This window comes from Saccopteryx leptura, chromosome 2, assembly GCF_036850995.1.
Source record: "Saccopteryx leptura isolate mSacLep1 chromosome 2, mSacLep1_pri_phased_curated, whole genome shotgun sequence".
Lineage (NCBI taxonomy): Eukaryota > Metazoa > Chordata > Mammalia > Chiroptera > Emballonuridae > Saccopteryx > Saccopteryx leptura.
The window spans coordinates 196,952,786-196,965,864 of NC_089504.1; the positions used below are offsets into that span (position 1 = coordinate 196,952,786).

Consider the following 13,079-nt stretch of genomic DNA (forward strand, 5'->3'; position numbering starts at 1 on the left):
CCCTGGCCCTACTGTCTAAAATAGGACAGTAAGGGGATTTCTATCAATAAATTAAGTTGTTCTTGCTGACCCAAAGCAAATGAAATAGTTTTTTATTATTTTGGAAAGTAAGAAGAGGGAATAATGGGGATTCCCCCAAGACTAAAAGTAAATGATAGGATCCTGTGCTGTTTCAATATAACATGATCTGACTTGTGTTTCAGGGAAGTGAGGGTGACAGTTTATGGATGTCTTTTTATTTTCACTTTTTTTTTTTTAAGTGAGAGGAAGGGAGGTAGACAGACTACCTCATTCCCCCAGCAATCCCTATCTGGGGCTGATGATTGAATCAATTGAGCTATTTTTCGTGCCTGAGACCTCCGCTCAGACCAACTGAGCCACTGGCTGTGGGAGGGAAGAGGGAGGCGGAGAGAAGCATATGGTCGCCTCTCTTGTGTGCCCTGACCAGGAATCGAACCCAGGATGTCCACACGCTCGGCTGATACTCTGTCCATTGAGCCAACTGTCCTAGGTCTAGATGTGTTTATCTCTTACAAGAAAAATATTGTGCTAGGATTTTTAAAGGTGTTTTTGAATTTCAGAAAATGTATAATTTCTAAAGCTTTTGGAGTATCTTGGAACAACAGCCTATGTATTAAATGGGATGAGTAAGACACTTCTTTATTTCAGGAATTCTGACTATATTATGAGATAATGACTGTGATAGAATATTAAATTCATCAAAAAAAAATGTATAAGCCCTGGCCGGTTGGCTCAGTGGTAGAGCGTCGGCCTGGCGTGCAGGAGTCCTGGGTTCGATTCCCGGCCAGGGCACACAGGAGAAGCGCCCATCTGCTTCTCCACCCCTCCCCCTCGCCTTCTTCTCTGTCTCTCTCTTCCCCTCCTGCAGCCAAGGCTCCATTGGAGCAAAGTTGGCCTGGGTGCTGAGGATGGCTCTATGGCCTCTGCCTCAGGTGCTAGAGTGGCTCTGGTTGCAACAGAGCGACGCCCCAGATGGGCAGAGCATCGCCCCCTGGTGGGCATGCCAGGTGGATCCCTGTTGGGCGCATGCGGGAGTCTGTCTGACTGCCTCCCCGTTTCCAGCTTCGGAAAAATACACACACAAAAAAAAGTACAATGTACCTCTGAGGTTTTGATTTATATTGTTTTGGTAGGCATGTGATATCCTGTTATAAATTTTAGATAATATTATTTAAATAATCATAATTGTAAAACTCTTCTCAGGTGTTTTCTCTAGAATTGTAGCACTAGTTTTACTCATGTTCAGCTAATATTATATAGCTGTTGCGACTCTGAGATTAGGTGAGATGGCAAATTTTTTGCCTAGAATTAAAAGTAATTTTTTTTTTTTTGCAACTGAAAATAAGAAAGGGAAAAATTTTACATTCTGCTTATAAGTTCATGCTAACATGTTTTATGATGTTATGGATAAATACTGGAAAGTAAGAGATTTTTAGAAGGGGTATTACGTTTGCTTTGCTAGCATCTGATTAAGAAATTTAAAAGAGGTGAGAAGCCTAGTCCTTTAATTGTATTTGGTAACTCTGAGGGTTAGATTGAATTTAGCTTTGAAGATCAACAAATGGATATTCATAGGAAGCCAACCAAAAGAGTAGCACATTTGACTCGAGGAAAAGGCTTGATGTGCATGGCATAAAAGTTGTCAAAAACATTTGCTAATACATAAATATTGACTATATTTGAACTTGTTGAAAACAGAAGGCTAGCATCAAGGATACAGTATTAAAATTCTAAAAGAAGTCGGTAAAAAGTAAGTGTTACGCAACATGAAACGAATGGGGGGGGGAACTGACAGAGTAGAATAACAGGAAGATTAGTCATTTCTGGAAGGAAAAAAAAAGGTGGAGAGTGGGAGAAGAAATATTTTACACAGGAATGTGGTGCTGGAAGTAACCCTGCTAACAGACAGATCTGAGCTAAGTTAGGAATGACACTGGGCTTTTGAAAGAGGAATAATACTGGTCACATTTAACTACAAAATACAAAATTTGTATTAACAACAAACAAAAACAAAAGTGGGCGAATTTTTCTATTAGGGATTAAGAGAACCATGTAAAAATAAAAGAATGATGTTTACTCTTTAGCTGAGGTGACTTATCTTGGGTCAACCAAAAATGTCAAACGTGCATGAAGAAAATTTATTTATCTTAAAACAAAAAATGTTTTACTATATTCCAGGGTTGGAAATTACATCTTATAATATGCATGCTATTTGGTTTGAAATAATTTTCACTTATATATTTACTTATCAATCAAAGGAGTAGCAGTCTCCAAATATTTTAAGAATTAGTTTTATAAATTCTTAAAAATGTTATAACTCTGTATATATCATATCCCTATAAAAGAAAATAAAAAAGTAAACATATGTATGTGGGGGGGGATTGGTGGAATCCCAAAGCATTCAAACATTCGTGAAACAGATTTTGCTGGACACACTTTTCAACATCCCTCGGTGTTTTCATCTGTCAAATGGGAATAATATACCTGACTCAATGTTGTGTAATGAGAATTTACTGAACTAATAAATATAGGTACATACCTGACCTGGAAATGGCATTTTGCTTTTTTAATTTACAGTCCTGTATCCAGATATGGAAGACAGGTCTAGATGATGCATTTCCAGCTAACACATGGGAAAATGGACAATTACAGTAGAAGCTTTTACTGATGTCTGGATATCTTAAAATGTCATTTGATAGGTTGCATATATACCCTTATTGACAAATGTAAAACTGTGACTTGTATTGGTCATCCTGTAGTAACTGCGGTAAACAAATCACATAAAATGCATTTAAATAAAGCAGATATCTCTTGGGTCGTATAAGCATGACCTCAGGACAAAAATCTCCTCATTCAAAGATATCAGGAAAAAATATTTAATTGCAGAAAATGGCTTCTGTATATTAAAATAAAGATCAAATTTATCTAATTTAGAGACCCAAGACTTCTTTTATTTTATGTGACTATATATTCATTCTGTATCATTGAATTCGTAGAAGTATAATATGCAATCAGGTATTATTTCTGGTTGATTTTATGATAAACTACAATATTTTCATGGCTCACATGCACATATCTTGCTAAGATAAATTCTAACTCCAGCACCAAATAAGCAATTTACATAAACACCAAATTACTGCCAAAAAATGATTTTATTTTGGGTGGCTGGGCAAATACAGTAATATACATATCATATATCAAAGAAGTATATACTTGAAACATATATGATCCTATTAACTAGTGTCACCCCAATAAATTTAGTAAAAATCTCTTTCCCCTCCTTCTTTCTCTTTCCCATTTTCTACCCTTATCCACAAAAACAGACACTCTTTTACTCTTTCCCTGCACACACACACACACACACACACACACACACACACACACACACCCATCCCCCAGGAACAACTGCATAGGAAATGTTTATTTTCCAAACTACAGAAAACAAATGTTATCTCAAACATTGTAAGTTCTTCCTTTTCCTGGTTTGGAAACAGTAAGTCATACTGAGTTGCTTGTAGATTTTTGTAGCCAGCATTTAGGTTTATTCAAAGCATAAAGTTGTGAGGACAAAGTGACTCAGGAAACTGTAATACATAATTAAAGCTTTTCACTTTTAGATCACCAGTTGATATCTGGCTGATTTAGTATTAGTTAAGGATTGGTTCTAGCTGGTGCATGGCTTTGTTTCTAGGAGAAGCTGGAGCTCCATGGAACATCACCCGTTGTGACTTAAGTACTGCCTAGGGTTGATAGTTACTGATATACTTCTTTCCAGATATGATATACTTCTTTCCAGATACGGCACATTAAAGGAATTAAATAAAAGAAAGTAGACACAGAGCTGAAGAATAAGATATTAATTTATTCATCTAACTTCTACTGATTAATATTTCTAAAAGTAATATGTTAAAATGATCAGAAACTTATTTCTTTATTTTTAATTGCACTGTCATTAACATCAGCAAGAAATAAAAATTTTTAACTGCACTAGGTAAGTTTAGCAGTCAGAAAAACATTCAGATATATGTATTTGTGTGACCACATAAGTGAATCGTGATCTTCCCATGTGTCACTTAATATTGCCAAGGTCATAAATATTATTTGTTATTATCTATCTTATGTAAAAGCCTCTGGGGTTACTTTGTTTTGCTCACTCAAAAAATGTCAGATTAGAATTTTTAAATAATTTACGTGTTAATTTGATGTTAACACTGTAGACAAAATCTTGTCAGCCAAAGAGATAATCAAGCTTATGTGGGTACAGTGTCTAATACCACTGCTCAAGAATTCTTCAGTGAAGGTAGTTGTTTAGAAATAGGGAAAGAATTTCCATATCTTCTTTTTTTTTTAATAATTTTATTTTTTTAATGGGGCGACATCAATAAATCAGGATACATATATTCAAAGAAAACATGTCCAGGTTATCTTGTCGTTCAATTATGTTGCATACCCATCACCCAAAGTCAGATTGTCCTCTGTCACCTTCTATCTAGTTTTCTTTGTGCCCCTCCCCCTCCCCCTTTCCCTCTCCCTCCCCCCCCCTAACCACCACACTCATCAATGTCTCTTAGTTTCATTTTTATGTCCCACCTACATATGGAATAATGCAGTTCCTGGTTTTTTCTGATTTACTTATTTCACTTCATATAATGTTATCAAGATCCCACCATATCTTCTTTTTATGGAAACTTTTTATTGTAAAAATAATCGAGAGTAAATAGACTCAAATGCATCATCTCAATATTGATATGCCACATGGACACCTCAATTTTTTCTTGCTAAATGCTACCAAATGGCTGCATCTCATAGCTTGTGGCTAAATTCACACAGAGGGTAGCTGCCTTCACCATCACTGTATTGCCTTTCTGAAGTTTGATGGCTTCTGTGCTGATTTATATGTAGTTTGGTTTCTTGTGCTGATTTAGATGTAGTTAGCAGCCAAAAAAGCTGAAGCCGACCAAAATGAGTCCAGAAAGGTTGGCTTGCTGCCAAATTAAAGAGTAGATTGGTTTCAGTATTTTTCATTGGTTTTTCATTCTTACATTGGGAACTCCAGATTCTTGGTTTGGGCTATCTGAGATAATGACCCAGATGGCTTTGTGTCCTCAAGAGCAAATTTAAGGAAGGTCATTTCACCTACTGAATATTCAAGTCTCTTGGTCCAGGGTGGGTTCAGCCCGTATCTGCAGGGACGATTCCTGGATTTCTGAAGCTTTCTGTAAGCTAACAATTATTGTCTTGGCTCTGCACATAATTAAATTTATTTGCCAATGATGGGAGTAAAATACAAGTATGACTACCAGCAATGGTAATCTCCTGAAACAGAATGACCCTGTGATGATAATAACGTTGTGTTGTGCCCCTGAAGATATGATACATTTGAAAAAAAAGGTGAAAACTAAATTTACCCTTGACATTTAAAAAATCTGTCACATAGAGCACTTGTTAATTCCCTAAACTAGTAAGCATCATTAAGAGAAATGGGTTTTGGCCCTGGCCAGTTGGCTCAACAGTAGAGCGTCGTCCTGGCGTGTGGAAGTCCGGGTTTGATTCCTGGCCAGGGAACACAGGAGAAGCACCCATCTGCTTCTCCACCCTTCCCCCTTTCCTTTCTCTCTTTCCCTCCCGCAGCCAAGGCTCCATTTAAGCAAAGTTGGCTTGGGTGCTGAGGATGGCTCCATGGCGTCTGTCTCAGGTTCTAGAATGGCTCTGGTTGTAGCGGAGCAATGCCCCAGAGGGGCTGAGCATCGCCCCCTAGAGGGCTTGCCAGGTGGATCCCGGTTGGGTGCATGTGGGAGTCTGTCTCTCTGCCCCCCCATTCTCACTTTGGAAAAATACAAAAAAAAAAAAAAAGAGAGAGAAATGGGTGTTGAATTGTGTATTATATAAGCTTATTATGTACTTTATTCATATATAGTTTTGAAAAGAGACAACGATATAGGATCCTCCTCCCAGCAGGGTTCTGGCCAGACTTGACATTTCTTATTCCCTTTCAGGGCACACATTAACACATTAAATATATATTAGCTATTATGAGATCTTAAATTATGTAAACATTTTCTAATGTCTATTAAAGGTAAACTTGCAATACAGAAAACATTTTCTAATGTCTCTATTAAAGGCAAACTTACAATACAAAAATAAATGAAATTCAAAAATAATTGTTGCAATTTTAGTGAAATAAGTTGAAGGTTCCAGTTCTAGAACTGTACAGTGTGGTTTCAAATCACTTGCAAGCTCTGTGACCTTCAACATGTGATGTAATCTGACGATCCACAGTCTCCATTTCAAAATGGGGCAGTAATAATATCTGAGCTGCAGTTGCTGGGAAGATTAAATGGGATCACACATGTAAACACTGAGAACAGCGCCCAGCCCTTTGTGACTTTTCAATGTTAGCTATTGTTCTTAGTACTTTGATGATGAAGTGAACATGTGAAGTTTCTTATTTGATGATGTAGTGAACATTAATACACAACAAATATACTTAGAATCTGCCTGTAGGTTTTCAATGTTGCTGATTATAATTGTTTTTCTCTACTGTACAGAGAACGCATATTTGGAGATTATAATTCTCTAATAAGTAAATACTTATTAGGAAAGTAATCTGTTTTTCACTTATCCTTTGTAGAGCTATTTTAATTTTTTTTTTTTTTTTCATTTTTCTGAAGCTGGAAACAGGGAGAGACAGTCAGACAGACTCTCGCATGCGCCCGACCAGGATCCACCCGGCACGCCCACCAGGGGGCAACGCTCTGCCCACCAGGGGACGATACTCTGCCCATCCTGGGCGTCGCCATGTTGCGACCAGAGCCACTCTAGCGCCTGAGGCAGAGGCCACAGAGCCATCCCCAGCGCCCGGGCCATCTTTGCTCCAATGGAGCCTTGGCTGCGGGAGGGGAAGAGAGAGACAGAGAGGAAAGCGCGGCGGAGGGGTGGAGAAGCAAATGGGTGCTTCTCCTGTGTGCCCTGGCCGGGAATCGAACCCGGGTCCTCCACACGCTAGGCCGATGCTCTACCGCTGAGCCAACTGGCCAGGGCTATTTTAATTTTTAATAGTCTAGATATTTTTTACATCTGTAGGATTTTAGCTCTAAATTAGTTAAGTAATGTAAATGTTGATTGTGTTACCTGCTTAACTTTGTGGTCCAGCCATAGTCTAGCCACTCATTAAGTAGAACAGCACTAGAAAAAAGAACAAATTTATCAGTAACATCAAAGTGGGAGTAAAATATAGAAGCAAGGAAGCCATTGATTCTCCTGTAACATAAGGATCATAAGACCTGATAGTTCCCTTTCTGTTGGCAGTGTTGTAGAGGTTATGAAAACATTAGCACTTGCAAAATGTGATTTTATGCCAGGAAGGCAGATAGAACATTAGGATTGAAATGACCAAAATTGCATCATGCCTTTTATTTTATATGGTAACATCCTTTCTTTCAGTAAGAGGGCAATCCACTTGATTATTAAAAGTAGGAAAAAACGAATGAAAATTTTAAAAAGGTTTCATCAGGCTTTCCTAATAATAAAGTAAAACTTCAAGAACATGTTTTCCATAGAATTAAAACCTTAGAATTTCACAGTCACTGTATATTTATCACCTTGTCTGGGAGCAGATTTTAAGCATGGTTCCGGGAAAACATGGGTTTTGACTGTTGGAAAGGTGCTGACAGCCAGGTTAATCTTCAAGGGATAGAGTAAATGGAATGCTTGGCTAGCCTCCTGTGAGGAGCTGGATACCCACTAAGTGGTCTGCTCCGGCTTCCACTGCTGCTGCTAACGTTGCTGGGAAGGAGACGTGGCTGACCTGGCATATCCTTTACTTTTGGTGTTGCAGCAGTCACTCAGGAAATGTTGTTTAAAGGGAACCTTCTGGATCCTTTTCATGGCACCATGGTGCGAAGAAGCAGTATCTTATCTATTGAAGATAAAGCATGGAGTTGGCTAATGGATGCTGGTGAGTGAATAAGGCACATGGGGAGTCGGATCTCTGGTGTCTTCTGGGCCGGCTTGCTCTCTCAAGGACTGAGCTGGCACCCATGGGAAAATGGCCTCTGGTGGGTCAGAACATGTCTCAGGGAGGATGTGTAGCTCTAGTATCACGACTGTGATCCTGTATACGTTCCAAAAATAAAATGCCTATTTCTTTTTCCTGGCTTTACTACTTGAAGATACCAATCCTGAAGTGTGTTAGATACCTCAGTATATGGAGCATAGTTTCTCATAACATTTCTGTCACTATTTGATCTTTTGTTTTCCACTTGACCTACAGTAATTTTTTAATGACTTTCTAGTAAATGAGAGCAGTTATTATTCCTTTTAGTTCTAAATGAACACCTCCTTTTCTCACAAGAGGATAGAATTTTCGATTTGGGAGCTATTTAATATGCGTAATTTAATTCTTGCCAAGAACATTCTTTTCAATTTGAGATAATGATATCAGCAAATTTGTAAGGTATTGGTCATATTAGTCAGATAGTAGTTGCACAGAGTGGGTCTGGGGCATTAGCAATAAAGAATCTGCATTGCTGATATATTTATACACTAGTGCAAGGTACTTTCCTTGAGTGAATTTCTTTGTTGACAAAGTGAGTAATCTGAATGAGCTATTTCAGTTTTTGTCACTAAAATTTTCTCAATAAAAAGTTTCTTTTCCTAAATCAAAAGGCCATTTTTGATAAAGCCTACTTTGTGATTGGAAATCCATGTATATTTTATTCACCTTATAATTTTTAACAGACAGGAATATGCTTGTTAGTAGTTTGTCTGTGCCTTTCCTTAAGAGATTGCATGAATGTTTGCCATAGAAGTGGAGACCTTTTTTTTTTCTAGTATGATTAATCTAGGATGAATAGATATTTCATAAATGAGGTAGACTTAAGGTTAAGTTTGGGAATTTATAGAAGCATAGTGAAGGTTTTGTCAAGTCATGCAAAAATTGGGCTTTTTTTTTTTTATTCATTTTTTTTTAGAGAGGAGAGAGAGAGGGAGAGAGAGAAACAGAGAGAGAAGGGGGAAGAGCTGGAAGCATCAACTTCCATAAGTGCCTTGACCAGGCAAGCCCAGGGTTTTGAACCGTCGACCTCAGCATTTCCAGGTCGACGCTTTATCCACTGCGCCACCACAGGTCAGGCAAATTGGGCTGTTTTAACTTTTTTTAATTTTTTTTTCTTCTTTTTTTTTTTTTTTTTTTTTTTTGTATTTTTCTGAAGCTGGAAACGGGGAGAGACAGTCAGACAGACGCCCGCATGCGCCCGACCGGGATCCACCCGGCCCGCCCAACAGGGGCGAGGCTCTGCCCACCAGGGGGCGATGCTCTGTCCCTCCGGGGCGTCGCTCTGCCGAGACCAGAGCCACTCTAGCGCCTGGGGCAGGGGCCAAGGAGCCATCCCCAGCACCCGGGCCATCTTTGCTCCAATGGAGCCTTGGCTGCGGGAGGGGAAGAGAGAGACAAGAGAGGAAGGAGTGGGGGGGGGGGTGGAGAAGCAAATGGGTGCTTCTCCTATGTGCCCTGGCTGGGAATCGAACCCGGGTCCCCCGCACGCCAGGCTAACTTTCTTTAATTTTTAAGAAATTTTTTTTACCATAACCCCTCCCCTCACCTTCAAGACACAACCTTTCTGAGGAATGCCTTTCACATGGGGCACTACTGTTCAGCCAGTAATATTTATTAGGCACCCACTGTGTTGCCGGATTTGGGGTAGTGATGCAGTTCAGCTCATTTATCAAAAGTTAATCCTCTTGTGATGCTTAGCAACAGGGAGATACTAGTTAAGAGTACCTGGTCTTATTACTTTAGTAAGATACTTTAGTAGTACTATCATTTATTTTAGATAAAGTTAAAATGTTTTAGAATACATTTTATAAAAATGTTTGATTTAGTGACTTTCTGGACATAAATGAGTTTGCCCAAGCAAGAGCTGCTCTTATTATGCATGTGATAACATTATATTTAATAGAACATTACTGTATATATATACATATATGTATATATGCGTATGTGTGTATATACATATGTGTGTATATGTGTGTGTGTGTATATATATATAGGTGTATGTGTGTGTGTGTGCATGTGTGTGTGTGTGTGTGTGTGTGTGTGTATATATATATATATATATATATATATATGAGGTGAGGGATGGAAATCAACCTTTTCCAATACAAGATTATGTGAGCCATTTGACACCAAGTAAAATAGATGATTTATTACTATTTTAGTTAACATGGATTTAAAAAATATATAAGTAAATATCTGAGGTCAAGAATTAAGTACATATAACTGCTATCAGATAGTAGAGTTTCTTCTTATTTAATCTTAAAACAGTATACAGTCTTATTTAATTTGCTTCTGGTCTTGAAAAAGTAACAGTTCCTACTTGAGTCTGATTTCTTTTTTGTTTTGATACATGTTAGGGATTACTAAAGTTTGTCAGAGATTACATCTAGTCTCTCACTTGATTTTTTTTTTATCCAGCTCATTACAGCGAAATTGTCTTAGGGTCTGTCTCATTTAATATTTAATATTCAGTGGGCTCCTGAAGATGAGTTCCTGAGGGCGTTGGAGCAGTTGAAGAGCTATAAATAGTGCTTATCAGGCTATAAGCATCTCCATAGAAAATAAAACCTTAAGAAGCCCAGATCCAGGAGAATCTTAGTGAGTAGTTTATCTGACAATGCATTGAAACTGACTAAGTTAATCATATTTTCTCTTCCTCCTCCCCTCTTCTTTTTCCCTTTTCTTCTATTTTTCCTGTTTTCATCTCTGAACAAGCACTCTTTGTCCGCTTGCTTCCTTTCTTCATATTTTTCTTCTTATCTAATTGAATTCCTTCAGAATCCTTCATCTGACCATACTAGAAAGTGATATATTTGATAAAATGTTGTCCTTAGTTATGAAACTGAATGTTGTACTTATTTAAAAAGCTATTTTAATTCTTTCTCCATTTAACCTCCTCTCTGTCTTTTAATTTTCTTCTTTAATAATGGACAACTTTACCTTTTCATCTTTGTGGCCTCGTTGATTGCACCTTGTAACATTCTACATTTGTAAATTTCCTTATCTTAATATAAATGTTTTTATGGTGGGATTTAGGATTTTTATGAAACATACTACATGTTTAACATCAAATTCAGTAGACATCCTATAATATGTCTTCCTTACTTTTCTTTCTAGAACTAGAACTTCATTTCCCCCTCCACTGTGTTTTTGGCTGTCTGACGGGATGCTAGAATGGCCTGTCTCCACGTATTTTGTTGCATTTCGCCATTGCTTCTTGTGTTCTGTCGGGGAATTTTGGTGATTCTTTTCAAGCGCTACCTGAGCTCTGTGCTAGTTGTTCCCCTTCCCCCAGGGTCTCCTGCTGTGTGGCCCTGTCTCCACTTCCTTGGCCTTGTCCATTGACAGAGCCTTGGGTCCCCTGATGGCTGCCTCTAAACCCTTGTGAGGGCCTGAATATTCCTCCCCCTGCTGCTACAATTGAGCCCAGTGCTGGGTACCACGGTGCCTTCTACACTTGCTTTCAGTTGTTAAGGCTTCCCAAGCTTTGGCTGTGGCTCAGTGATCCTGCTGGCAAAACCCTGGAGCTTTCCTAGCCTCAACACTCAGTGGTAGCAGCAGGTGTTGGGATTTCTCCAAGTCCCTAAGACCCTGGGAGCAAGAGAATGGCTGTTTGACATAGACCTCAGGAATGGTCAGAGCACCAAGAAACCTCTCCTGAAGATATATGTAAAGGTAAGATTCTGATTTCTCTAGGAAGTGATTTAGAAGCTCCAATTTGTTTAATGTAGACTGAATAGCATTGGGACCTGTGAAGCACTTTTTTCTCCTCCACAATCTGCATGGTATATCTAGTAAGAGAAATCTTATTGAGAATTAAAACAATTAAAAATAAAACAAATGATTTATTTCCCAAAGGCTGTATTCTGTTTACATCCTCATGAAATGTTTAAACAAAAAACCAATAAATGATGAATTTCCTCAAATTTTTAAACTCAAATTCCTAGAACAAGAATTAATTTGAAAGGAGCAGGAGCGGCTCAGCTTTTGGTAGTTAGTGCTGGGGTGTGTTACTGCCCTTTGTCAAGAATTACCGTTTTGCATTCTAAACGTAGCCATCTCTTTCCTTTTAGGGTTTTACTTGCAGTTTATTTTTTAAAAAGGGAGTTATTCCTCTGCTCCTATTTTTTTGGGATAAAAACCTCCACTCCATGTGGGTGGAAATAAACTTATTTATAACCCTTTATTCTTTACCCTGCCTGCATTCATAGACATTAATCTGTGAAATGATAATAAGACACCTCTGCTAATATGAGATTTTTACCAGCCTTACTGTTAAATTATGTCTTCTTGTTTCCCCTTTGTTTTCAATGGGCTTAGTCTCATAATTGATTCCCTATAGTTGAAATCAAGGCTGTTAGCTACTGCCACCCTGAAACTCTTTCACTTCAATAACCAGAAATGTAACTGAGGTTTTAAAGATGAAAGAGAAGAACATTTGCTAATAGCTTTACAAAGTGAAAAATAAGGTTTATGTTTGATATGATAGTGCTTGTTTCAAAATAAGATTTATCTTTGATAGTGCTTATTTTAGATGCTTATTTTAAAAAATAAACGGTTTTTAATGAAGTGTTGTATTTATTCTTGAAAATACCTCAGTTTTCTGTCCTCTAGACTTCAAAATATGAGTAAATGGAATGTTTTGAAGTCTTTCTAGCACAGTATATTAGGTGATAGATTTCCTATGTGTAAAGAGAACAGGGAAATTTTAAGGCTTTGATTCTTGATAAGGAGTGCACAGTTTTGAACATGTACGACACAGTCTTAAGGTGGGACTTTGCATTACTCTCAGCTTGGCTTACAGAGTACATTTTCCCTTTTTTAGTTATCGAGAATTCTTATATTTCTCTGGGACAAGAGATTTAGCAGACGATACCTGTATATACACATAGTTTTAAATTATTAAAATTAAATATAAGATAAAGTGATATTGATTATAATTCTGGACATTTATAAAACTACTTTAAAACTTTAACTTCAAAATATTTTTAATGGAACATAG

The 13,079-nt window shown here is 37.8% G+C and overlaps 1 protein-coding gene across 15 annotated transcripts in view; it reads left to right on the top strand.

Moving 5' to 3' along the window:
- Positions 1-13,079, top strand: part of MBNL1 (muscleblind like splicing regulator 1) — a 218,835-nt gene that overhangs the window by 93,016 nt on the left and 112,740 nt on the right. Inside the window, exons 2-3 of one of the 15 annotated variants that reach the window (XM_066369904.1) lie at positions 7,862-7,978; positions 11,195-11,752. The exons of 12 other annotated variants lie outside the window; for them this stretch is intronic. Coding sequence is in view for 2 of the 3 variants with exons in the window: in XM_066369901.1 (XP_066225998.1) it covers positions 7,973-7,978 (6 nt within the window). In the remaining variant the exon portion in view is untranslated. Of the gene's footprint in view, positions 1-7,858; positions 7,979-11,194; positions 11,753-13,079 lie in introns of all 15 variants that reach the window. 2 more of the 15 variants (XM_066369901.1, XM_066369902.1) reach the window with 2 other exon arrangements.